The following is a 26350-nucleotide window of genomic DNA, read 5'->3' as shown; positions in this document are numbered from 1 at the left end:
GCTAAGGCACTTGACTGCTAACCAGAAGGCTGGCGGTTCAAACCCACCAGCCACTCCTCGGAAGGAAGGTTGGGCATTCCTACTTCTGTAGTGATACTGCCTCGGAAACCCAAGGAGGGGTCGCTATGAGTCTGGGCCGACTCGATGGCAAACAACAACAACAGCGAGTATGTTGGCAGTATGCAATTGATTCAGTTTCACAGATCAGGTATACTTCTATTTTAATACCAGTGTCTTATGTTTGTTAATTATCTGCATGTCTGCCTTTCCCACTAGAATGTTTAATGCTCTTCCATCTTCAGGGCTTAGCATAGTGTTTGGAAAAAAGACCAAGCTGAAGGTATATGAAGTGCTTTGTCTGCATACCGACAGGTACAGAACGAAGGTTAGAACCGGGATAATTTGATTTTTCACAAAGTGTGTTTTCAACTACACCAAAGTTCTATTTCCCTAATTCCCAAAAGTAATGCTCAGGAAACGAGAATAGGCCGTTGTAGGGTCATTACTATTGACACTGTTTTCTCCGCCCCATCTTCACCCCTGGGTTAAGTATTTAGGTAGTTTAGCTACAGAACATTTCAAGCCTAATGTCTCTGTTCGGCCACGCCAAGGAGGTCTACAACATCAGGTAGTTTGCAACTCTATTCTAGACTACCATGCTGCTTAAAAGTTGGTGCGCATGCGCATACTGCGCAGTCTCACTGCCCAGTCTCGCTTCCTCACCCCATTCCGCAATGACGCTCCTTCCGCCAACTAGCTAGTTCTGGCGACGCCTGCGCAAGAAGGCGGAACTAATCTGGCGACACTTGCGTTCTGACGCATTTGGTGCGGGGTTAAGAAAAAAAGGAGTACCACAGAAGTCGTCACACCCGGAAGCCGGAAGTGGGGTTGAACAGGTTATCCTCAGGGCTGGGGAAGCGAAGGCCCAGGAGGAGGGGCAAAAAAGAAGGCGGAGGATCCTGGCTACTACTCTGAATCTGAAACCAATTTTCTCAGCTCTCAGAAACAGAGAAAAAGAGAAGGGTGTCTCATCCCGCTTCCTTCACTCCACCCTCTCCTCAGCCTTAGCCATGGCGGAGGCAGGGGCCGGGCTGAGTGAGACCGTCACTGAGACAACGGTTACTGTGACAACCGAGCCTGTGAGAAAGGCGGGGGGCTGGTGTTGTTTAAGGGTCTGGGAGATACCGAGAGGGAGGGAGGGGATGTGGCATTAGAGAGTTACTCCAGGGACTGGGCTTGGGGATATGGGAAGAGTGGGGTTGAATATCTGGGGTTTGGGGAATCACAAGATATTGAAGATAATTGGATGGTGCAAGGCTAGTCAAGGGACATGGAATGGCTTAGAGTTAGGATATAGGTGATGCTGCTTGAGATTGTGTAACTAAGTAATTAGAAATTGGGGGTAAGGAGCAAGGGAGGTTTTTCAGGGTAGGGTGAAGGGCTGTGTCAGCATGGTTGTAGAATTTAACTGGAATAAATATTTGTTGAATTGATGTATGTAAAGTGGTGTGGAGAGAATGAGAAAGGAGGTGACAATTGTATTTTGAGAAATTAGAAAGGAGAGATGTGAGATGGAGAAATTAGTAGCATTTTTGCAAAAATAGATTAAATTGCTTTCAGAGGAAGGTTGCATTGGGCTTAATAACCTCTGAATTAAGGAAATTTAGAATAGCAGTTACCAGAGATGTCAGGATGGTGAGGAATAGATGGATAGGAGGTGAGAAGAGCTGAACTTGAGGATAAGAGAAGTTAGAATGGAGGTCTTTAAAAGGAAAAAAGAATCAAGATCCAGATAAAGAAAAGGAGATCAAAGATTAGGCATTGGGGACTGAGGAAATAGTTTTCATATATTAATACTACCACGAAGGATTTGAGAGGAAGATAAGAGATAGAGCGAGGATTATATTTTCTTTGAAGATACGCTGAACCTTTCTTAGGTTAAGAATTGTGTCTTCACTCTACACTAGTGACTATCAAGAACAGGAAATAATGCTTCACTATTCTTCGGGAATCCCTGAGACCAAGGCTAGTTCTAGTTTATCTTTTCCCAGCATTCAGCTTCACTAGTCCTATGTTTATGGTGCTGATTGAGATGGGGAAGGGACAAGAAAAGGCCCCTGGGAGGGAGTGGGAATGGTCAGTAGGAAGGGAGTAGATAGGTATGCCCATCTCTCTTAACATTCCAGGAGAACCGGAGCTTAACCATCAAACTTCGGAAACGGAAGCCAGAGAAAAAGGTAGAATGGACAAGTGATACTGTGGATAACGAACACATGGGGCGCCGCTCATCAAAATGTGAGTAATCATTGGCCCATAGTGGCCCTGGAATCCTGGCTTCCCTCTGCAAATCAACCGTATATCCACTGGCCACCCTGAGGCCCCAAGATGTCCACCTTCTGTTCCTGTCTTGGTGGTTCTCTGGCATTAGAAAGAGGAGGTTAACAATAGAGGGAAAGAGGTAGAGGGGGCTAGAAGTGGAGTTTGCTTAGGCCTAAAAGCAAGGAAGCAGAGGTTGGAGAAATGGGGCTTTGGATCCCTGGCTCTCTAAAAAGAGAACCCAAAACATGAGGGTTGGGTGCCTGAGTTCCAGAGGGGTGGGCCTGGGGAAGCTGCTCCTGGAAGGTAGGAGGCGGCAGTGGTTGACAAGGCATTTTCACTGAGATCCAATGGGAGTGGAGCTGATTCTTTATCTTACTCTTCTTCCTTTTTAACTGGGCTCCTCCCTCCACTTCCAAATCCAGGCTGCTGTATTTATGAGAAACCTCGAGCGTTTGGCGAAAGCTCCACGGAGAGCGATGAGGAGGAAGAGGAGGGCTGTGGTCATACACACTGTGTCCGGGGCCATCGCAAAGGACGGCGTCGTACATCCCAGGGACCGACCCCCACTACCCCTCCCCAGCCTCCTGACCCCTCCCAGCCTCCTCCAGGTCCAATGCAACACTAAATTCCTCTCTCCCCCACCATTCCTGTGTTTGTCTGCCCCTGAATGTATCCAAGTGGCTACTTGGGGACTAAACCCATGGTTTGATCCCTTCTTTAGTCTACCTCCTTCCCTTTCCTCTGCTTAATAGAGGGAAGAAGGAGAGAAGGGTGGATAGGGATCCTGGAATTCTGACTTGCTGCTATTCCAGAACCCAGGCTTCTGGGTTCCCCCAGCCCTCATTTCTCTTCCTGATACTTCTCCTCCCCTCTAGGGATCTAGGCATCTTGGTCCCAGTCCCTTTCCTTTGTTCTCACTGCCAAACAGCCTGTCCTGGGATCCAGTTATGTCGGTCCCCTGTACTCTCTACTTGAGTCCCAAACACTTAAATTGGGTTTCCAACAGCCCCAGCTTTCACTGCCAGGGTCCCAAGTCAGATTCCAGGTAATCTTGCCCCAGTTATGCTCACTGATCCTGGCTTAGAGCTCTCCCACCAATATATTTATACAATCTTAAGTCTTAGTCCTGTGGGATGTGAGGTCTCATGGGAGACCTCAGGGCTCCCAGCCTTGCCCCTTCCCTTTTGCCCACTCCCTTCTGCCCTCTGGAGGAGTTAGGAGAGAGAGAGGCCTTTGTCATTCTCACCTTTAATGGAAATGGAACAAGAAATAGTGGTGTCCTCGCTCCCTATCCTTCTCAGGTGGTCTAGAATTCTTGACAAAGCTGGCTTTGAGACTGGTCAGTTAATGTCAACTATCTCCTCAGCCTTTGGTCTTCCAGCTTCTGAGACAGATCCAACACAGTCCTAGGGGCCTTGATCCCTAGAGGAGTTAAGGGAAAGGGAAGGAGTAGGGTGATTGGGATGTGCCCCTTACACTCTTACTCCTTCCTTCCTAGGCTTTAATGTCTCTTCCAGCCCAGATGTCCAGTTCTCTCAGCCCTCCCCACCCCTAATTGGGATCTGGGTAACTAGCATTTCCAACGCCTCTTGACATGCGCGGTTGCAGAGATCTATCAAATCCATACCACCACAGAGATCACATTTATTGCCACAAATGCACAAAATAAATAACCCAACATCACAAAACGTGTTAAATATGGCCCCATTTGTACACATGGGGAAAGAGGTGCACCTATATACAAATTTGAGTTTTGGGGTATCTGGGCCATTCCTAGGTAGAGAGGTAGCACCATTGGTTCCATTGTATGAGTTGTGCAGGGAGAAGTCTTATGCAGGTTCTTAATGGGAAAAGACTGTGAGCATAGGAAGCAGTTGTGGATGGAGAACTGGCCAAGAAGTAGGGGGGAAAAAAAAACTAAGTCCTAGAGGGTTGGGAGGTCCAGGCCAGAGTCAGGCCTCCTATTTTTTAGAAGCTTCAATGTGCACAAGGCGGGGAAGCCCAAGCCTGAGAGCTATGGAGAAGGCATGGCTCTTCCATGGAGCTAGGAGAGGCAGGAGTGGGAGGTGAGTACCAGACTAGCAGGGCATCTGTGTGGTAAACATGGGTCTTTATCAATACTGATGGGGCAGGGCCTGCTTTCTAGTTCAGGCCCAGAATCTTGTAAGAAGTGGAGAGGTCAGATGGAGAGGACAGAGGTAGCAGTGGAGGAGAAAAGAGTTGCAAGAGGGAGCAGCAGGAATGGATTCTGCATTGGGCATGAGTGTGGAAACGTGGAGACCAGTTGAGATCTTATTTAGGGGAAAAAGAGACAATGTGAGGGGTGCAGGAAGGGAACCTCAGTGCTCTGCCAGAGGGCATGTGAACGCGATCCCTGGATGAGCCGGGATTTCCGTGGCCAAGGGAAGCAGCCACAAGAGGAGCTGCGAGGGTGTAATAAGCAGTAGGGTGGGTGGGACACTCAGCCTTCGGCCGGCACAATGCGGAGTGGGGCGCGGGGATCTCGGGTGCAGAGCAGTGGGAAGACACGCTCCCCCAGGGGGCCAGGCGCCTGGAAAGCGAAGAGCAGGTCGAGCGAGCGGCCGTCGTAGAAGGCCACGCGGCCCCGCTCCCAGTCCAAGTCCACGCGAATGCGCCGCGGCGGGGGACCGGCGCCGCCCAGTGGAGTGGGCTCCGGGGCCGTCAGGGCCCACAAGCGGCCGCCGCGACCTTCCACAGCCCACACGGCTGCCGCGGGGCACAGCCCTACGCGGCCCTTGCGTCGCACTGACTCCCCGGCCGCGCCCACAGCGTAGCGGCACTCCCCGTCGTCCTCATCCTCCCCAGAAGAGTCCCCGCTGGAAGCGGTGTCCGCGGTCTCTATCTCCCAGCAGTGGCGGCCGGCGCGGAAGCCCTGTGCGCCCAGCACAGCAGGGAGCTGGTCGAAGCGGGCGGGGCTGTCTGGGGGTGCGGGCGTCCCTGGTGGGGCCAGTCGCACACTACGGCAGTCGGAGGAGATGAGGAGGCGGCGGTGCGCTGTACCTGGGTCCAAGGTCAGGTCGGCTGGAGAGGGGAGGGGAGAGAGAGAACTGCATGAGTGGGGCTGATAATGCTTGGCAGAGGATAAAGGTGCTGGAGGCCCCCAACAGCTGCAGGTGGCAGCAGGTAGCTGCAGGACCAGGGGACAAAGGCATACGAAGGTTATGACCTCTGTAGAAATAGACTGGGGACTGGCCCTCCTGGCTCAGGACAGGGAGCACAGCTCAGAGATGAAAAGGGAGGGTACTTAGTTTGTGGGATAAGAAGAGGGAGAGGGAGGCTGATGGTGACTTCTAGAGAAGGATGAGGACCAATAGCTAGGCACCTGGGGTGTGGTGTGGGAGCTGGGTCAGCAGGATGTGAAAGGTGGATCTAAAGAGAAAGACTGATACCTGACACTGGAACCACGAGTGACAGAGGGGAGGGGCAAGGAGAGGAATCCAAGGTATCCTGAGAAACCAGCCCACCCACCCACAGTAATAGGTGGGGATGGACAGATATTTCTATAGGGAGGGTGAGGCAGAGGAGGAGAGAGAAGGTGATGACAGCCAGCGATCAGAGTAACTGTTGATTTATATGCAATGGGGTGTTTTGAGGAAAGATTTCTGGATTAGGGGTGCTAGAAGAAATCTGGATTGGGTGAGATGGTGGGTAACCAAGAGGGTGAAGCATCTTCTGTAAGCAGTTTAAAGAGGTGGGGAGGGGGGAGCCTTGGGAGTGAGTGAAGAAGGAACTCTGGGCACCCCAGAAGCTGCAGAGAAGGCACAGTCCAGAGGCAGGGAGCTGCAGGGATCCTGGGACCCTTATAGAGAGGGGTGCTGAGAAGTGGTGGAACAGATGCCTGAGAGGTAGCTGACCTCCGGGGGTCTGCTCTGTGAATATATGTAAAGGGAGGAGGAAAAAATGGTTGGGAGATGAGGAACTGGGGATAGACATCAAAAAAGGACTTGAATATCTTTGGGAGGTAAAAGGGTAAAAACTCTAAAACAGACTCATTCAGGTCACGCTCTTCTTTCTTCCTTACCAGTCAGTCTGTGAAGCATGTTTTTGACCACTGGGTAATCTTCAGGGAGGTCGTCCTCTGGGTTAGGTGACTTGGGCTTTGGGGCATCAAATCTGAACAGATGAGGTGACAGGGTCAGGAAGTCAGTAGACACTCCTCTACCTTATGATGCCCCATTGCCATCCCACTCACATCTCTAAAACAGGGAGGGGTGAGGCCGTACCCAGAGAAACAGTGGGGGCAGAGGTGTATGCATGGGGGGCCAGTGGGAAGGTGATAGGTATGATGACAGGCAGTGTAAAGAAAGGAACAATAAAAGAGGAACTCACCGTCTCCATGTCTTCCTCATATCCTAGGGTGAGCAGAAGAAAAGGTGGATATGAGCTCTGGGCTGCATATTGTGGGAGCCTTGTCCCTCCTCCCCCTTCCCCAGGTATGAGTTGGTGATACCCCTCTCCACCTCTCCAAGTGGTATCACCTCTTAATCCCCTAAACCGCTTTCTCTTACTCTCCTCCTTCCTCTGTCATGACTCTTCCATCTTCTCACTTCACTGTTTTCTCTTCATCCTCCTAACTCCATCTGCTCTGGCATCTTCTCCTCTCTCCATTCCCCAAGGGGTCTTGGTTCCCCTTTCCCAGCCCTCATTGAGCTGTTTCTTGCCCTCAGAGTTCCTACTGCCTGCTGCTTCCTCCCTGTCTCTTTTAGTGACTCCAGTCTTTATCCAGAGGACCTTTGGTGACACAATGGTTGAAGCATTTAGCTGCTCACCCAAAAGTGGGTGTTTTGAACCCACCGGCTATTCCAAGGGGAAAGGATGAGGCAGTCTGCTTCTGTAAAGATTTACAGCCTGGGAAACCCTATGGGCCAGTTCTATTCTGTCCTATAGGGTCACTATGAGTAGGAATCAATTCCATGGCAGTGGGTTTTTGTTTTTGTTTATCTTAAGCCATCTTCCTGAGTTTATCCCAGACAGGTGTCCTCCTCCCCCCATCACACCCATTAAATACACACTTAAAGCCCTTGGATCAAGCTGGCCAAAGAGTTGATATATAAAAGCCTTATAATAAAGCTGCTTCCCCTCTTACTATAAAAGCCCAGTAGCATTTATTGGCTCTTTGCTTTGTGTCAATCTGCCTGACTAGGTAGGCAGCTGGGCTTGGATGTGCCCCAAGAGGCCCAACAGATCTGCAAGGTATCATGGGAGCCAGGAGAGTGTGGAATGCCCCCACTCAGACACATAGTTCTAATACAGGACACCCCCCTACACACACATATATACACTTTGATATCGGGTAGGGGTGGCAGGAGAAGGCCAGTCTGCTGGAGATGGGGAGAGAAGACAATTTGCCTAATTAAGCCAATTACACATAGACTAATTAGATCTGTGAAGGCTTCAAAGGGAGGAAGCTAGGGCTGCTGGGGAGAAGCCAGTCCAAAATCTGGATGCCTGGGGGTCAGACAAGGGAATGAGGTTGGTTGATGGCTGTAGCCAGGACCCAGGAAGTGTGTACAGGTAGGGTGGTGGGTAGGTGCTAGGGCTGGGATGCAGAGAGGAGCCAGGGGCCCTGTGGCTGCTCTCTGGGATCTGCCTCCTCCTACCACCACCCCTGCCTGGGGACCTGGGAGGAACTGAGGACAGTAATAAACAACTTACAGCTCAGGCTAAGGACTGAGCCTGGGGACCAGCTAGGAGGCTACTGGGGTGGTTGATACTATACCCCCCACTTGCCCTTTAACTGCCCTCTCATTTCTGCCCTCTACTTCACTTCTCCCAAGCCTTCCCTACTGCTTGCCCTAGCCCCCAGTTGGCTCCCTGCCTCCTGCCAGCCAGTGCCCTCCCTTCTGCCCACCGTCCTCTTTCTGGGGGTCCAGCAGGGACCTTCGCCATCTTCCCTCAGTTCCCACGCTTTCCAAAGGTCTCCACGGAGCTCCTCAAATTCTTTGACACCTAGATCCCTTCCTTACTCCCCAAGCCTTTCTCTCCAACCCTCTCTCTCCACTTCCTCTCACAAGACCCAGGTACCTGTCCCCTCTGGGTTAAGTGTCAACTCCTCCCCACCATCCATCCTGGATCCTCTCTACTAGGGGACGCAGGGTCAACTCCCACACCCCCATGCTTTGCTTTTCTCTCCCTAACTCCATCTGTTGCCTAAACTTCTGTAAGGTCCCTGGATCTGGAGGTGCCATGACCGGTTTCCCCAGGGATTCATGGATTCGCCCCTCTTCAGCCCCAGCACCAGACCCACAAATCGCATCCCCCCTTACCTCTCCCTGCAGATCCAGGCAGCCCATGGTGGGGATGCGGCCCCCGCGGCGTCTGCTGGCACGGGCCCCTGGCTCCGCCACCTTCTCGCACAGCCCGCGGCTGATTCGCACCTCTACCGCCAGCCTCACATTAGACCTCAGGCTGCGGCGGGGACACGTTCGGCCGCAGCTTGGGCAGGCGGTGGGGGTCTCCTCGGTGCCTGTCGCCGGCGGGGCCCCCCAGCAGTGGGCCAGGCACGCGCGGCAGAAGCTGTGCTCACACGCCAGGAGCACCGGGTCCTCGAAGGGACGCCCGCATAGCGGGCACGTTGCCAGCTGCTCCAGACGCTCCACCAGCCCTGGGCCCAGCTCAGGCGCCTCCATGGCGAGCCTGGGTCTGGGCGCCACCACTTCCGCGACCACCGCGGCCACCTTTGAGCGCGCAGATGATGGCTCGGCCCTGCTGCTGGCTGACTCGATGCCCCTCTCTCCGTCTCCCGCATTAACTTTCTGCACTTTTTCTGCCCCTCGCCTGTGATTGCTTTGCTCTTCTCCCCGAGTTCGTGAATCTCCCCACCTCATCAGGCTTTATAGGGAGGGAGGAGGTCCCCGCGGGAGGTAAACATCAGGCCCTTGCGTAACACCTCATCTGGTTCTCCCGCTTCTCGAGGAAGGTTTGGGAGAGGGGGTGGGGAGGCCAGGACACCTAGGTTTTGAGGCGAGAAGGTGGTCACTAGAGGGCACTCTGAGGGCAAGGGAGCAAGGTGTAGGTAGGGTAGCACCTTATCGCCCCCTGAAAAGCCAGAATCTCACATCCCCCTTAGCCTGTGTGTGCTGGGCAGGGTGCCCACGCTGGCACTTGGCATGTGTGCCCACATGGCCAGGGTGTGAGTCATTCCAGGTGGCTGGCACACCTACATCTGGCGGCCTGAATCCTGGTTTGTGTGGCATTGGCAGGCCTCCGGGTGCTGCTGTGTGGCTGTCATTCCCAGCACCTCTCTCCTCTCCATCTTTCTGCCTTACCTTAAGGACACTTTGCCAGGCAGGGTGGGCAAAGAAGGTGCCTACACTCCAGCCTCTAGGAGCCAGGGTTGAGGTTCACAGCTCTACCTCTGATTGCCTCACTGGGCCTCTATGTTACTACCTGCCTATGTCTTTTTCTGGCTCTTTATTTTTCCCTCTCTGTGTGTTTTTTCGTTTTTCTCTTTCCCTCCTTCTTTGGAATGGACCCAAGAGGTTATCTATTGGTCCAGAGAGCTGGAATTGCCCAACAGCAAGGGAATACCAAAAGTGGAACCATAACCCAAATCTTCAGACTTATGCCCTACTTGTTTGTCACTCCAGATCTCTGGGAACTCCTGCTTTCTTTTCTGATCTTTTCTTGAGCCTTCTTTCCTCACTTCCTTCTCTCTGCCTTTCTTTTTCTTCCCTCCTCCTCTCCCCCTGCCCCAACTCCTCCACCTCTCTCACAATAGAACTTTCCATTTATCTGTCTGGATGCCTTTGGGGTTTGTGAATAAGTAAACATCCAGGTGTCTACAACTATGAGAACAAACACTGTTGTTGCATGTAAATATGCATATGCCTCACCAAATGCCCAAATGTGCACAAACTTACGGACAGATAAACTTACATAATGCAAACATCATAGATATACCTGACTAATCTCATACACACTGAATATCACTGGCGTAGACACCCAGTGTTATTTAGTGACACATGGACATGGCCAAAGAAAACATGCAAAGAGACACTGTCATTAGTTTTATTATTGATAAGAACAACAGTACAATAACAGTAATAAGCCTTTCTGATGCAGCAGTGCTTTATTAGGCACCCCCTCCCTCCCCCATACTTATCAGGGAGACACTCAAATATGACATCCTGATAAACAAGCCTGCACAAACAAGCCAAGCATATGTACACTCATCTTGGAGCAACTCATCTACCAACTCCATGCTCCTAAAGCACACAGCCACCTGAGAAAATGACTACAGATAAGACCAAAATCAGTTTTGTAACAGATGGACTTCCATGTAGGTAGAATAATGCCCCCACCCCAAACCCAAAAATGTCCACATCTAAATTGTTGAAATTGATGAAATGCTACCTTACATGAAAAGGAGAATTAAGATTTCAGATGGAATTAAGGTTGTAATCCACTGGCCTTAAAGTAGAGAGATATTATCAGGTGGGCCCAATGTAACCATAAAAAAAAGAAAACCATAAAAACCCAAACTCAGTGCCATTGAGTCGATTCCAACTCATAGTGACCCCTTTTGGGTTTCTGAGGCAGTAAATCTTTACGGAAGTAGATTGCTCAGTCTTCCTTCCATGGAGTGGCTGGTGGGTTTGAACCACCAACCTTCTGGTTAGCAGTCAAATACCTTGAACACTACACCACCAGAGCTCCTTATGTGACCACCAAAACCAAACTCACTGCCCTCCAGTTGTTTCCCACTCATAACGACCCCTCCTTGGGTTTCCAAGGCAGTATCTCTATGGAAGTAGATTGCCCAATCTTCCTTCCTGAGGAGTGGCTGGTGGGTTTGAACCACCAGCCTTCTAGTTAGTCAGATGCCTTAGGCTCTATGTCACCAAAGCTCCCTACGTAACCACAAAGGTCCTTAAACGTAGAAATGGAAGCCAAAGAGGAAAACCAAATGGAGTGTGAGAAGTATTCAGCCTAATGTTGCTGGCTTTGAAGATGGAGGAAAAGGGCCACGAGCCAAGGAAAGTGGTTGGTCTCTAGAAGCTGCAAAAGGCAAAGGAATGGAATGCTCCACTGGAGCATCCAGAAAGAGCATGGCCTTGCCAACACCTTGATCTTAGCCCAATAAACCCATTTCAGACTTCTGAACTACAGAACTGCAAGATGATAAATCTGAGTGGAAGGCACTCAGTTTGTGGTGATTTGTTATGACAGCAATAGAGAACAAACGCATATGTTTTTCCCTTTCTCCATGTCTCTGACCCTCTGGGCCTATTGCTGTTTTTGGCTGCTGTCTAGTAAGCCCCAGATTCAGAGAGGGGTGGAGGGAGTGGAGAGCATGCAAAACAGGATCACACCACATGACCAGGGTTTTACTGCCTGATTTTCAGAGCTAGATCGCTAGTCCCTTCTTTCTAATCTGTCTTAATCTGGAAACAACATACAAGGGTCCGCTGATGGACAAGTGGAGCATTGGCTGGGGATTTAACCAGTCTCTGCATGGAGAGTGAGGATTGTACCACCACAGCCCTCAGGTCTATCTGTACTTGTCTATTTTTGTCTCTTCCAGTTTGTCACATTTTCTGGGTTTCTCGGCATCTCATGGCCTTCTAGTTGGTCCCCTTTTGTCTCTTTTTCTTTGGATTGCTTCATGTTCTTGGCTCCATGACAACCTCCAGAGCCTCTTAGATCTTGGTTGGTTTTTCTGGATCTGGGCCTGGGGTACTAGGGAAATACCTCTGAGTATCTTCAGAAACCTTGTATTGTCATCAATCCAAATGCTTTGTCAAGGTCCTTAAGGCTTTATGTATGGTTCACAGGCTTGTGGTTGCACATGACAATCACCTGAGGAACTTTTAAACTCCCAATGCCCAGGCTACACCTCAGGCCAATTAAACAGAATCTCTGGAGGTTGAGTCCTGGGCATGAGTAGTTTTTGTATTCTTTCACATTTTGTTGTGGTGAATTATATATAACAAAGCCTATACCATTTCAACAATTTCTGCATGTGTAATTCAGTGACGTTGATCACATTCTCCAAGTTGTGCAATTATTCTATCTTTCTCTAAATCACTATTAACATAAACTCAATGCCCCAAAAGCTAAAACTCTCCCTTTCACCCTGTTGTTGTAGTTGTTCGGTGCCATCGAGTAGCCTCTGACTCGTAGTGACCTTATACACAACAGATGGAAACTCTGCCCAGTCCTGTGCCAGCCTCACTGTCCTTGCTAGACCTGAGCTCATCATTGTAGCTATTGTGTAAATCCATCTCATTGAGGGCCTTCTGCTTTTTCATTGACCCTCCACTTTCCAAAGCATCATATCCCTCTCCAGGGATGGTCCCTTCTGGACAACATGACCAAAGTAGGTGAGATGATGTCTGGGCGTTCTCGTGTCCAAGAAGCATTCTGGCTGCACTTCTTTCAGAACAAATTTGTTAGTTCTTTTAGCACTCCATGGTACCATGGTACATGGTATTCTTTCCAACACCACAACTCAAAAGCATCAACTCTTCTTTAGTCTTCCTTATTCATTGTCCAGCTCTCACGTGCATATGAAGCAACTGAAAACACCATGGCTTGGGTTAGCCGCGCCTTAGTTTTCAAGAAGACATCTTTGCTCTTCATCATTTGAAAGAGATCTTTTGCAGCAGATTTCCCCAGTGCAGTAATACATCCTCTATGTCTTGACTGCTGCTTCCATTGGTGTTGATTGTTGAGCCAAGTAATATGAAGTCTTTGACAGCTTCAATCTTTTCTCCATTTATCGTCATGCTGCGTATTCGTCCAGTTGTGAGGATTTTTGTTTTTCTTTATATTAGGTGTAATCCATACTGCAGACTGAATTCTTTAATCTTCATCAGTAAGTGCTTCAAAGTCATCCTCACTTTCAGCAAAGCAAAGTTGTGTCATCTGTGTATTGTAGGTTGTTAATAAGTCTTCCTCCAATCCTGATGCTGTGTTCTTTTTCCTATAGTCTAGCTTCTCATATTACTTGCTCACCATACAGATTAAACAAGTATGATGAAAGGTTACAACCTTGATGCACTTCCTTCCTGATTTTAAACCATGCAGTATCCCCTTGTTCTGTTCCAACAGCCTTCTGGTCTATGTACAGGTTCCTCCTGAGCATAATTAAGTGTTCTGGAATTCACATTCAATGCTATCCATTATTTGTTATGATCCACATAATGGAATGCTTTTGCATAGTCAATAAAGCACAAGTAAACATCTTTCTGGTATTCTTTGCTTTCAGCCAGGATCCATCTGACATCAGCAATGATATCCCTCATTCCATGTCCTCTTCTGAATCCAGCTTGCATGTCTGGAAGTCCTCTTCTGTTAATACACTGCTGTAACCATTTTTTAATTATCTTCAGTAAGATTGTACTTGTGTGTGATATTAATGATATTGTTCAATAATTTTCACAATCCATGGGGTCACCTTTCTTTGGAATGGGTATAAATATGGATCTCTTCCAGTCATTTGGCCGGGTAGCTGTTTTCCAAATCTCTTGGTATAGCCAAGGGAGTGCCTCCAGCATGGCATCCATTTGTTGAAACATCTCAATGGGTATTTTGTCAATTCCTGGAGCCTTGTTTTTTTGCCAATTCTTTCAGTGCACCTTCGACTTCTTCCTTCAGTACCATTGGTTCTTGATCATATGCCACCTCCTGAAATGGATCAGCATCGACCGGTTCTTTTTGGTACAGTGACCGTGTATTCTTTCCATTTTCTTTTGATGTTTCCTGCATCATTCAATATATTGCCCTTAGAATCTTTCAGTATTGCAACTTAAATTTTTATCTTCGGTTCTTTCAGCTTGAGAAATGCCGAGTGTGTTCTTCCCTTTTGGTTTTCTAACTCCAGGTCTTTGTACATTTCATTGTACATTGTACATTGACTTTATCTTCTTGAGCTGCTCTTTGAAATCTTCAAAGATTTTGGCTCTTTTATCTTGTCATTTCTTTCATTTGCTTTAGCTACTCTATGTTCAAGGGCAAGTATCAGAGTCTCTTCTGACATCCATTTTTGTCTTTTCTTCCTTTCCTGTCTTTTTAATGACCTTTTGCTTTCTTCATGGATGATATTCTTGATGTCATCCCACAATTCCTCTGGTTTTCGGTCACTGGTGTTCAATGCATCAAATCTATTTTTTATATGGTCTCTAAATTCAGGAGGGATATAATCAAGGTCTTATTTTGGCTTTCATCTAACTTGTTCTAAATGTCTTCAGCTTCAGTTTGAACTTACATATGAGTAATTGATGGTCTGTTTTACAGTTAGCTTCTGGCCATGTGTTGGCTGAAGATATTGAATTCTCCATCACTTCCTGCCACAGATGTAGTCAATCTTATTCCTGTGTACTGCATCTGGCGAAGTCCATGTGTATAGCTGCCATTCGTGTTGTTGAAAAAAGGTGTTTGCAATGAATAAGTCATTGGTCTTACAAAATTCTATCATGCAGTCTCCAGCATCATTTCTTAGTTGTTCCAAACCACTCCACTCACTCCCTGGTCTCCCTCACCTAGGCCATATTTCCCAACTGGTGATTCTTCTTTGTTACCAACTTTTGCATTCCAGTCACCAGTGATAATCAATACATCTCGATTGCATTTTTGGTCAATTTCAGACTTCAGAAGTTGGTAAAAATCTTCAGTTTCCCCATCTTTGGCTTTGGTGGTTGGTGTATAAAGTTGAAAAATAGTAGTATTAACTGGTCTTCCTTCTAGGCTTATGAATATTATCCTATCACTGACAGCATTGAACTTCAGGATAGATCTTAAAACATTCTTTGTAACAATGAATGCCACACCATTCCTCTTCAATTTGTCATTCCCTGCATAGTATATCATATGTTTGTCTGATTCAAAATGGCCAAAACCAGTCCATTTCAGCTCACTGATGCCTAGGATATCAATCTTTATGTATTCCATTTCATTTTTTGACAACTTTCAATTTTCCTAGATTCATACTTTGTACATACCATGTTCTAATTATTAATGGATGTTTACAGCTGTTTTTTCTCATTGTGAGTCATGCCACATCAGCCAATGGAGGTCCCCAAAACTTTATCTACTTCATTAAGGCTGGCTCTACTCTGAGGAAGCAGCTCTTTCCCAGTTGTATCTTGAGTGCCCTCTGACCTGAGAGGCTCATCTTCTGGCACTATATTGGACCGTGTTACAGGGCTATTCATAAAGTTTTCCAGTAATATATCAGACAGTGTTTCACTGCTATTCATAAAGTTTTCACTGGCCAATTCTTTGAGAAGTGGATGGCCTCTTCCTTCTACTGAGTGTGTCTTAGTCTGGAAGCTCCGCTGAAACCTGTCCACCATAGGTAACCCTACTGGGATTTGAAACATTGGTGGTATAGCCTTCAGCTTCACAGCAACACACAAGCCACCACAGTAGGACAAACTGACAAATTTGTGTTCCTTAGTTGTTCCAAACCACTCCACTCACTCCCTGGTCTCCCTCAGCTGTTCAAACCATTCTACTCACTTCCTAGTCTCCTTCAGCTTATCTGAACCACCGTCCACACCACTTCCTGGTCTGTCTCCTCCCTCAAGCTGCTCTGAACCACACTGCTGTGGTGCTGGCTGGCTACCTGGTCTAGTAAGCCCAAGGGGCTTACTAGACTGGTCTCAATAATTGTACATCTAGTGATTGGATTGCCCATCACTGATTAGGAAAAACAAGCCCCAGATTAGGGGCTTACTAGACCAGGAAACCACTAATAATCTTTGGTTTCTATGTATTTGCTTATTTCATATAAGTGAGATTGTACAGTATTTGTCCTTTTGCAACTGACTTGTTTTGCTCAGGATGATGTTTTTAAAGTTCACGCATGTGGCATCCATTGGGACTTCATTTCTCTCTATGGCCGACACACTCTACTGTGTGTCTATACCACATTTTGTTTATCTTTCCATCTGTTGATGGACTTCAGTAGTTTCTAAATCTCTCTGAGTGACTCCAGTGTTTAGCTGAGGGGGATACCTCACTGTCTTACATGATGGGCTGAGCAGGTAGACCTGTGTCTTCTCATTTCACTCTCTTTAGCCACAATACCTTTCATTTTCTGTTGCTGGCTGGTCTCATTGAAGGGCCCGTGCACTCACTATTCCTTCTGCTTGGGCCCCTCTTCCCCCAGAGCTTCACATCTCTCATTCACATGCTGACCCAAAGGTAACTTATTCATTCAGAAAGGACTTCTTTCACCACTGCATCTCAAATCATTTCCTTCAAAGACACTCATTGTTTCTTTACCTAGATGTATTGTTTTCATGATATTTATAGCTATCTTAAATGATCTTTGTTTTGAGCCTATTTCCATTCAGTAGAAAGTATGCTGGATAGGAACAGCATTCTAGCCTTTGTGTTGGATACTGAATTCCCTGCACTTGGAATGTACCTGGCAATGGTAGTTCTCAATAACTGTACATCTAGTGATTGGATTGCCCATCACTGATTAGGAAAAACCAAAGAGTCCTTTGATTCTACTTGGACCTTCTAAAAGCCAGACAAAGAAACCCTTAGCCTTCTCAGTCAATAGCAGTTGCTCACTGGCAGATGCCAGGCTCAATACTGGGGTATGTTTAAGTGATAGTAGAAATGGTACTCAGTCTAGTTCAAGATGCTCTGTTCATGGTCTGGTTATCATTTGCCTCCTAGAACTAGACAGTGAGGACTCCTGCTAGCAATGCTCAAGCTCAGCCTTGTCATCCCAGTTACCACGAGTTCACGCCTAATGACTCTAGGACACTGGCACAGGGAAAAAGCATTTGGAGAGAAGCTCAGCCAGGAATTATCTCACTTCTCAAGGTGTTCTCCCTCCCTGCCCAGAAGCCCTAATACCTTTACACTTGATATTCTAGGAGCCGGAAATATGGAGGTGATTTTGTGTCAGTTGATTTGGCTTTGCTTGCCCCAATTTACTGAGACTGGCTCCTGCCTCTGTTAGCATCCACATTTTCTCCTACCTTGTTATAAGTGACTCCCATAACCCTTTCCACCCTTTCTAAATTCCTTCCAGGATGCCTGCATGTGGCAGTGTGGAATGTTATAGTTCAGTACCCATGTACAGCACTGGGCAATGCTGGAGGTGGGGCAGGCATTAGCTCATCCCCTCATTTCTTTGCCTTCTCTTTCTCTCTCTCTCTTTTCCCATTCTCTCCATTTCTTTATTCTTCTGTCTTTCTCTCCTCCATATCAGTAACCTCCCCATTACATTGTCTGCTTGTCTTTAGGAGTACTCAAGGAGGAGAGGTAGGTATGAAGAGGAATTTGGATGATGGGTGATGGGACAGTCACCCTGCTGTTACAGAGTATGATAAGGCAGATAAAATGTATCCATTAGCAACCTTAATCTGTCATTACTGAATCATAAATGAACACTGAGAGGGGAAGAGTGGGTTGAGGATTATGTCTATAGGTTGGAGGATGAGTGAGGATTTCAAAACAGCTTCCCAGAGGAGGTTACTGTAAATGAAGACAAGATTGGGTAGAGTGAGAGAAAGGTGAAAAAGCCTGAACAAAAATTGTGAAGCATTTTAAAGAAGAAATTTTAAAGTGGGAAAAGAAGGCTCAGGAAGTAAGAAAAACAAATGAAGGAGACCACAGTTTATTCTCAACTACTACTTCCTATGCCCCCTCCTAAAGACTGCTCTCAACCTTGATTGCATCTATAATGATCATTTTTAAAAAAGACTCAGTAGTTTACAATTTGCTTCAACACATCTGGAAGTTGTATTAGAGCAGGGCAGCTTTCCTATGTAATTGCCCCAAAACTCTATCCAGGTAAAACATCTGATAGAGAAGGAAGCATCAGGAGGGATGAACTTGAAGTGAAGATAGAGGAAGTACCATATTTTTACATATAACTTGCTCATGTATGCGACATGCATAGCAGCATAGGAAAATAACACACAAGGGAGTTGCACAGTTTTTAGAAAAGCGAATAACATGCAAGTTGTTAGCGTAAAAATATGATAGATTCATCCAGATTAATACAATTGATCTTGATGTCCAAATAGATGACCAGCATTTTAGGAACATCATTCTTTTAGCCCATTCTTTCACTTAACCCTTGTATAGCCATGGAGCTCAGAGTTCAGGCATTTTACAATGAGGAAACTAGAATTTGGCATGGTAAGGAATTTGAGTAGAACCAAGTAGTTGCTTAGAGACAGATCCAGGACTGAAATTCAGATCCACTAGTTCCAAATTCTGTTTTTCTTCCCTTAAACATTACTTTCTTTCTTCTGAGCCCTTAGCCTTGCTGTGTCCCTCCTGGAAGCCTCCTTCTCCCTCCCCTTTTCAATCAGTTTCTCTGAGGCATTAACCCTCCTTCAAGTTCCTCCTGGATGCTTATTTGTTCCCTCTCCCCTATTAATGCCACTGGTGTCTCTTTATCCATCCCTCTGTCTCCTTTAAATCCCCCCTTAAACATTCACTGTTCATTCTTCTCTTCTCACATTCCCTAGGCCTTCTTGTCTCCCAAGCCCTTACCAGTGTCTCTTTAACAGCTATGCATTCATTCATCCATTCATTTCATCCCTCAACAACTATTTATTAAGCACCTACTATGTGCCAAGCACTGTTCCAGGAATTGCAGTGGTAAGCAAGCTATACACGGTCCCTTGTCTTCTGGCAATTTAGATTCTACTGGGAGAGATCAACAATAAACAAGTAAACAAATAAATTAAAATAATTATATATTGCAATAAGTGGTTTAAGAATATAAAGCAGGTAATACGGGAGGGATTATCTGTAGGAGGTATGCACTGCTTTTCATAGGGTGTTAGGAAAGGCTTCTCTGAGGAGGTGACTTTTGAGCTGAAACCTGCCTGATGAGAGCGAGCCAGCAATGAGAAGAGTTGGGGAAGAGCTTTCCAGGCATTGGAACAGGAGATGCAAAGCCCCTGGAGTGGGAAAGATCGTAATGAAGTAAGAGGTATAAGAAGCATGGTTTCATACGAGATCAGAGAGGGAGTAAGAGCCAGGAAGTACAAGGCTTTCGGGACCAGGATAAGGAGTTGGATTTTGTTCTAAGAACGGTGTGATGTCACTGAAGGGCTTTAAGTAGGGGCACTTATATGATCCAACTTAGGTATTTAGAAGCTAACTTTGTTGTCATAGTCTTTTCTCTCCATTTCCTTTCCCAATTCTTATCCCCCTTTTAAATTATTTACATTCTGGGTGAGTATTCCATGCCCATGTCCGTTTCCCCATCAGAGCAAATGAGTTTCCCAAAGAAATTATTTATTAACCTGTCAAGGGCCCTGTCATAAATGCACAAATTTTGATTTTGATTCTGTCCCCCACCTCTATTAGAGAGTTCAAAGAATCATAGATTTGTGCAATTTTGGAACTGAAAAGGACATTAGCAGTTCTGTAGTCTAACATTATAAATAAATAAATAGAGGCCCAGAGAGATGACCTTACTTGTCTAAGAGAATTGGTGTGTAAATGGGGGAAACTTTCTGATTCCTATCCCTTAGGAGTACAGGAGGTTCCTTTCTGTCTCTCAGGAACCTATTTCAATTAAAAAGGAATTAACTGAGCACTCACTGTGTGTCCAGAATCAGAGCCCCACTTCACGGGGAATAAAAGGAACAAATGACAAGTAAGGTTGGTAAGTAAAACAGACACTGACCTCAGACAGCTGAGAATCTGTGGGCAAGACAGATATAGAACTAGACACACAGTGTATACAAACTTTGATTTGAGGGAAATACAGGATGGAAACTGTATCAGGCAGGCCTCAGTGAAGCAAAATCACTCCATGTATTTTAAACAGGGAACTAGATGGTAACAAAATCATTGAAAGGGCTGGAGGATTAGATGTCAGGGGGTCCTAAGTGCATTGTTGGTTTCAAGGTCAATCACTGTAGGTCACAAATCCTGTAGCTACTGCTAGCATAGCCCCAACTGTCCAACCCACCATAGACTTCTCATGTCTGCTGGAGCTTTGTCCACCATTTCTGCTATAGGAAAATGGTCTCTACCTCACTTCTGCCTTCCAAATTGTATATACATGCATCTAATTGGCAGAACCTAATTCATATCTGGGAGCTCTGGTAGTGTAGTGCCTAAGGCATCTATTTGACTGCTAACCAGAAGGCTGGCGGTTCAAACCCACCAGCCACTCCTCAGAAGGAAGATGGGGCAATCTACTTCTGTAGTGATACTGCCTCAGAAACCCAAGGAGGGGTTGCTATGAGTCAGATCTGACTGGATGGCAGTGAGTTTGTTTTGTTTTTTTTAATTCATATCCAGAACTCTACTGCAAAAATCACATAGGGGTGGCATCTACTGACCTCCTCTAACTTCACAAAGCAGAATGAGGAACCAGAACAATATCAACAGCCCAAGGCTGATTCCTGTGAGGTGGAGATCAGACATCACCCTCCACCTTTTTACCAATTCTGACACCAGCCATCCCTCCCAGTAGCACTCTCTAGTTCTCTGCTGGGTTTGATAATTTGTTGCAATGGCTACACACAACTCACAGACAATACTGAGGATGGTGAGGTTTACTTGGGAAGCAACAGGCTATAATTCAGGTTCAGAAACACTCAGGATACTGTTCTTCAATCAGGACAGCTTCTTCTTAGCCATGCCACAGGCATGCATTTTTCTGGTCTCAGCCTTCGCCCTGCTCAGCCAAGTGTTACAAAGCTCTTTTAGCTTTGCTGTTAGGTGCGCAAAAGAGAGACCTCACTCCACCAGCAATCCTCCCACCCAAAGGTACTCTGCTTTCTCGCTCTGCTCCGTGAGCCAGGAAGCCCACTGCTCTGTCTTATCCCAGTCTCTTGGTTCTCCTGGCTCTGCTGCTGCTATCTCTCCATCATCTCAGGACAGGGATCTCCAGGGATCTCAGGCACAAGGATACATTCTATTCCTGGCTTTTCTGTCTTGATGGTAGTAAGAGCCTCCATTCTCACTTCTGGGATGACTCATTTTAAACGTAGAGGATGGCAGTCTTCACATTAGGGTTCCATATACCTTATTTGCACAGTCCCACCCCCATACTGGTGCCATGTACCCTATTTACAATATTAGCAAGCTATCCAGCCCCCTTAGTGGACCACAAGCACCTCACATTTACATAGTTCCACCCAGTCATGTGGTGGGAGTCATAAAGACCATGGCTATAAGAGCCATATTAGTCATTCATTGCACCACATCCAGCCATTGTCATCCAGTCAATTCTGACTCATGGTGACAGACAGAATAGAAATTCCCCATAGGGTTTCCTAGGCTATAAACTTAATGGGAGAATTTGCCAGGTCTTTTCTCCCATTATGCTGCTGGTGCATTCACTCCTCTTACCTTTTGTTTAGCAGCCAAGAGCTTAATCATTGTGCCACCAGAGCTCCTATGCAGAACTCTAGCTGCCAAGAATTCTGGGAAATAGAGCCTTTATATTTCTAACCTTTTCAAATAGGAGAATGAAGTCAATCCACATATATAGGGTTGGCAGATAAAATGATATCCAGTTAAATTTGAATTTCAGATAAAAAATTAATTTTTGTTAGTATAAGTTTTCCAAATATTGCATTGGGCATACTTATACTAAAAGATTATTCATTGTTTTTCTGAAGTTCAAATTTAATTGTGTCCTATAATTTTCTTTGCTAAATCTGGTAACCCTACACATATCCAGCATAGACACCAAAAGCAGGGGGCCCCTACTTTAGAGGGAGGGTTGAGCAAAGCCTATCTGAGGAAGTGATATTTAAGGTAGGACCTGAAAGATGAGTAAGAGTTCATCAGATACCAAGAAGATAGAAAGGCAGAAGGAAAAGCTTGCAAAGAACCAGAAGCCAGAACAAGATGGTCTCATTTAAACAAGTTAGGCTCATTTAAGTAAACTGGGGTGTTCTGGTTACTTAGCGCCGCTCTGACAAGAAATATACCACAAATGGGATGGCCTTAACAAACAGGACTTCATTCTTAACAATTGGGAGGCTTTAAGTCCAAGTTCAAAGTGCCAGGCTCTAGGGGCTGGGTGAAAGCCCCTCACCTTGGGATCCAGCTCCGCCTCCTGCTCCCAGACCACTGCAGCTAGAGGTGTTTCTTCACTCAAGACAGCTGCTGGCTGCTGAGGCTGAGAAGCCCCAAGTTTGACAAGTAAAAAGGCACAGTCCTGATGTTACCAAACCACACGGCAGGCCATTTACTTAGTCCATTATAAGTCCCAAGGTTGGCAAAGCATAGCAGGCTGCTGAGCAATGACACAGCTACATGCAGGGTCCAAGCGTGCCATAGGCTAGAGACCATTCCCAAGTCTTCTCCTTAAATATAGGAAGCAGACCACATCCCAAAAGCAGCTACGCAGCTGCTTGTGGTAGATCCCATCATGGAGTTGATTGCCAGTCTCATTATGGGGAATAACTACCACCAGTTGCCCATCACTCAACCAGGCCCAGTCAAGTTGACACACAAACATAACTACCACATGGGGGTAAAGATGGTGCAAGATGAGACTGGAGATTTAGGCAGGGGCCAGGTCATGCAGGGTCTTAAAGTTCTGCGTGGTGTAATTCTACAAGAGTAGAATGGGGGAGACCCAGGCCAGGGCCACTACATGTTAATGACGGACATCCTCAGAGTTGTACAAGGTGGTCTTCCTAAAGAGAGACAACCATACCAGTGATCCAGGTAAGAGATGACGATGGCTGAGTTAGGTGGGAGCCAGCAGAGTTGAAAATGAACAGGCCAAATTGAAGTATATTTTATATAGAAAACTGGCAGGACTGTTGGTCACTGGTGGGGGATTGAGGAAGAGGAAAGTCAAGGATGAATCCCTAGCTCCTGGAATGGACAATTGGGTCTGTGAAAGTGCCATTATGCAAATAGGAACGCCCTTAAGGAATATGGGGTGTTGAGATGGTATCACAAGCAAGGAAATAAGGACAAAGTGATCAAAATCTTGTGTCAGTTAGACATCCTTGCGCAACTATTGCCTCTTCTTTCTAAAGCATGGTTCCAAATGTGCACTTACCTGCTTCTTATTGCCTCCCTCTCTCCTCTCTACTGCCTTATTCCCCAATGTTTTCTATTTCTCATTCTTTCTCCTTTCTTTTTGCTTTCCAGTCATCCTATTTACTGGACAGAATCAGAGACTTAGTGAGTGAGATGGAGTGAATGAAGTTAGAAATGGAAAGCCTTTCTGTGACTGTGTGGCCCCAGTGGCCCTGGTAAGCCATTTAGCCTTGGGCTGCAGCAGCTGAGGAGGCACTGGAGGAGGAGCAGGCATTCTCCAAAAGATGGGAAATCAACTTGTCCAGACCTCTCATTTTAACATCGGGAAAACTGAGGCCTAGACAGACACATCAATTTGCCCATTCTGGCTAAGGTGGTCAAAATGAAATTGCACAGTATGAAGGATTTTTTTCTTTCCTTTTTTTTTTTTTTTCATCTCACTGATCCTTTAACTACACCAAGAGAGGAATTCCAGTGACAGGAAGGAAACTGGGGCCCACATAGAATAGTGGCTGCCTGCCAGCCCAAGGTCAAAGGCTGCAGGGTGTATCAAGGCCAGGACTAAAGTGCTTCTTCCCCCAACACAGTGGTAGAATCCAGGCTCCTGACTCCCAGGAACACAGAGACACAGAATGTGTCAGGGACATGGACAATGAGTCAGACAACCCAAGTCAGAGACAAGAATGGAAGCATGAGGCAAGGTACTGGACCTGGTGAGAAGACAACAACATAGGGTGACCTAGAAAACCCTGAGAGAGCTGAGAGCAAGCTGCACGTGCCATCCTGTCTTGGCCCACATGACAGCCTCCCTCTCCCTCCCTTCCTTCCTCTCCCTAGTGACCTGTCACCAAAACATCACCAGCATGCTGTTGGCACCCAGCCTGCCAATTAGTTCAGGAGCCTCTCCCACAGACTTCCTCACAAGTCTCCAATGCACCCCTTCCCTCCCTCCCAACACACACCTTCCCGTCCTCCAACACACCCCTCCAGCCCTGCCCTGTCCTGCCCTGAATCTCTGCAAGGAAAACTGGTCCCTGCGAGCAGCCACGACTCCACAACTTCAAGGCTCCCTGGTCAAGCCCCTCCCAGTGCAGAGCGTGGCATCGCTCACCCTTTTATCTTCTTTTATCTGCGTATCTCTGGGCACCTTTGCTAGCGTCCTTGAAACCAGGGCTTGGCGGAGGCATCTACACCCACACCCCGTTCCCACACCCCCAGGGCAGGAAGGTCAGAGAGGAAGTGGAGGAAAAGGAACCCACACACAAAAGCTCTTGGGTTGGCTCAGAGGAAGCTGCCAAGTTACATATATGTCTAGGAGGAGAAAAGCAAAGGCAGCGGAGAAGTAGACACAGAGGAGGAATTTAGGGGAGAACAAGCACCTCCGAGTCAGATAAAAGGGGCAAGAGGATGAAACAACAGCTCTAGAAATGAATGAGGAACAGAGACTTGGAGGAGAGAGAGGCTCACAGAAGTGATGACCCGGAGGGAGATTTTGTCTGAAGGAAGGGCAGTTGGAAATGAGATAGGAGGAGGGGTGATACTCATCCTTTGATATCTGTGGAGTGCTTCATATGTTTTATTTTATTTCATCCTATTAAATAGGCGTTGTTACCCCATTTTTTAGGTCAAGAAACTGAGACTTGGTTCAGTTCATCTAGAAGAATCTAGATGCTATACTTTGTCCTTTAAACCACGCTGCTGTTGTGTGCAGCATATCTAATAGAAAAGAAAGACTAGATTTTCAGGAAGTTGAAGATTTTCATCCAACAAACATTTATGGGGCACTTTTTTTTTTTTTTTTTTTTTACTGTGGTAAGCATATATATAACAAATTGTTTTGCCATTTCAACATAATTCATGTGTATGATTCAGTGACATTAGGTTATGTTTATCATGTTGTTCAACCATTGCCATTATCTGTTTTCAATTTTTCTATGGGGAGCTTTTTATAAGGTAAGCAATATGCTAAGCACTGAAGATATTAAGATAGTCTGCCTTCAAAAGGCTGAGCTTCTAGTTGGGGAGAGATGTGAGCTGTACAAACAGGTCAGGAAAGGGCCTCAGAGGATAATGGGGGCACGCTTCTCTGGGGGAGGGCCAGTTAGGGAGGCTTTCACAGAAGCAGTAATGTGGCCTGGGTTTGGAAGGAGGGAAACATTTTCTAGGTGGTGGAGGGAGGGGTCAGGAGAACGTCCTTCAGAAAAGGCAAGCAGTAGGAAAAGGGCACAGTGTGAGGGAGAGCTCCAAGGAGTTGAATGTAACCCAGTGGAGACAAAGTAGGGATATGAAGGGAAGTGGTTGGAGAAGTTAAACAAACATGGAGAATTCATGAAGTGTTAAAACTATTGCACAGCTCTAGCAAAGGTTGAGGAGGGATCTTACAACTATAGTTAAGGAGGGTTTTTCTCCATTATGTCAGAGTGATAGGAATTTAAGTGAAGTAAAGTAACATTCATTGAGTGTTTCTGTGTGCCAGATAGCATGTTAAGTGCTTTCACATAATTATCTAACTTAATCCATGTAACCATTAAAAAGAATGAGGAAGAACTATTTCGGTTGACAATTTCTAAGACCAATGGTTCAAAGAAGGAAGTGCAGATTATTATGTACTGTGAATTATGTTTTATGTTAAAGAAATACACATAGGAGAAGGGTTTCGTCAGCAGGACAGGAAATACAGTGTCAGGGAAACCTGAGAGAATGAAGTGTGTTCGGAAAATGGCAGGAAGCTCACCAGCTGAGGTTATAGTGTGTGGTGCAGATGGAGGGCTGGGCCTGGGCCTGCAGCTGAGGGCTTGACGTCAACCCTACCCTCCTAGGCAAGTCTTGGAGAGTTTATAAGCAGGGATGAAGCACACTTGGATTAAACAAATTATAGAGATCATTCTGGCTGCAGGTGGAGGGCAGACTAGAGGGGAGAGGTTGGAAGAGGGAGGAAGACCGTTAGGTGCCATGGCTGAGGGAATGGAGAGGTGGAGGAAGTGTTTGAAACTGGTCTGAGGGAGTGATTGAGTAGTAAATCCTGACAGGACTGATGGGGGAAAAAAGAAGAAGA

General features: G+C 46.6%; 2 protein-coding genes across 2 annotated transcripts; one reads left to right on the top strand and one right to left on the bottom strand.

Annotated features, from left to right (window-relative positions):
- Window positions 1-1070: 1070 nt before the first annotated feature.
- PPP1R11 (protein phosphatase 1 regulatory inhibitor subunit 11) lies at window positions 1071-2944 on the top strand. Its single transcript, XM_007951428.2, has 3 exons — window positions 1071-1139; window positions 2187-2295; window positions 2742-2944. The coding sequence occupies exons 1-3, from the start codon at window positions 1071-1073 to the stop codon at window positions 2942-2944; spliced, it is 381 nt and encodes a 126-aa protein (XP_007949619.1).
- A 1836-nt stretch (window positions 2945-4780) lies between these two features.
- On the bottom strand, window positions 4781-9089 carry RNF39 (ring finger protein 39). The gene is made up of 4 exons (XM_007951427.1): window positions 8607-9089; window positions 6670-6692; window positions 6362-6453; window positions 4781-5361 (listed from the first exon to the last, which is right to left on the bottom strand). The coding sequence occupies exons 1-4, from the start codon at window positions 8967-8969 to the stop codon at window positions 4781-4783; spliced, it is 1059 nt and encodes a 352-aa protein (XP_007949618.1). The 5' UTR covers window positions 8970-9089.
- Window positions 9090-26350: the final 17261 nt, after the last annotated feature.

The sequence above is a fragment of the Orycteropus afer genome, unplaced genomic scaffold (genome assembly GCF_000298275.1).
Source record: "Orycteropus afer afer isolate SDZICR_OR568_19922 unplaced genomic scaffold, OryAfe1.0 scaffold00294, whole genome shotgun sequence".
Taxonomy (NCBI): Eukaryota; Metazoa; Chordata; class Mammalia; order Tubulidentata; family Orycteropodidae; genus Orycteropus; species Orycteropus afer.
This window is presented reverse-complemented; position numbering and strand designations above follow the sequence as displayed.

Coding starts and splice junctions, on each gene's coding strand:
- PPP1R11 (XM_007951428.2), top strand. CDS start 1,071: ATGGCGGAGGCAGGGGCCGGGCTGAGTGAGACCGTCACTGAGACAACG. Junction 1,140..2,186: donor TTACTGTGACAACCGAGCCT/GTGAGAAAGGCG, acceptor TTAACATTCCAG/GAGAACCGGAGCTTAACCAT. Junction 2,296..2,741: donor GGGGCGCCGCTCATCAAAAT/GTGAGTAATCAT, acceptor TTCCAAATCCAG/GCTGCTGTATTTATGAGAAA.
- RNF39 (XM_007951427.1), bottom strand. CDS start 8,969: ATGGAGGCGCCTGAGCTGGGCCCAGGGCTGGTGGAGCGTCTGGAGCAG. Junction 6,693..8,606: donor GCCTGGATCTGCAGGGAGAG/GTAAGGGGGGAT, acceptor TGCTCACCCTAG/GATATGAGGAAGACATGGAG. Junction 6,454..6,669: donor ATGAGGAAGACATGGAGACG/GTGAGTTCCTCT, acceptor TCATCTGTTCAG/ATTTGATGCCCCAAAGCCCA.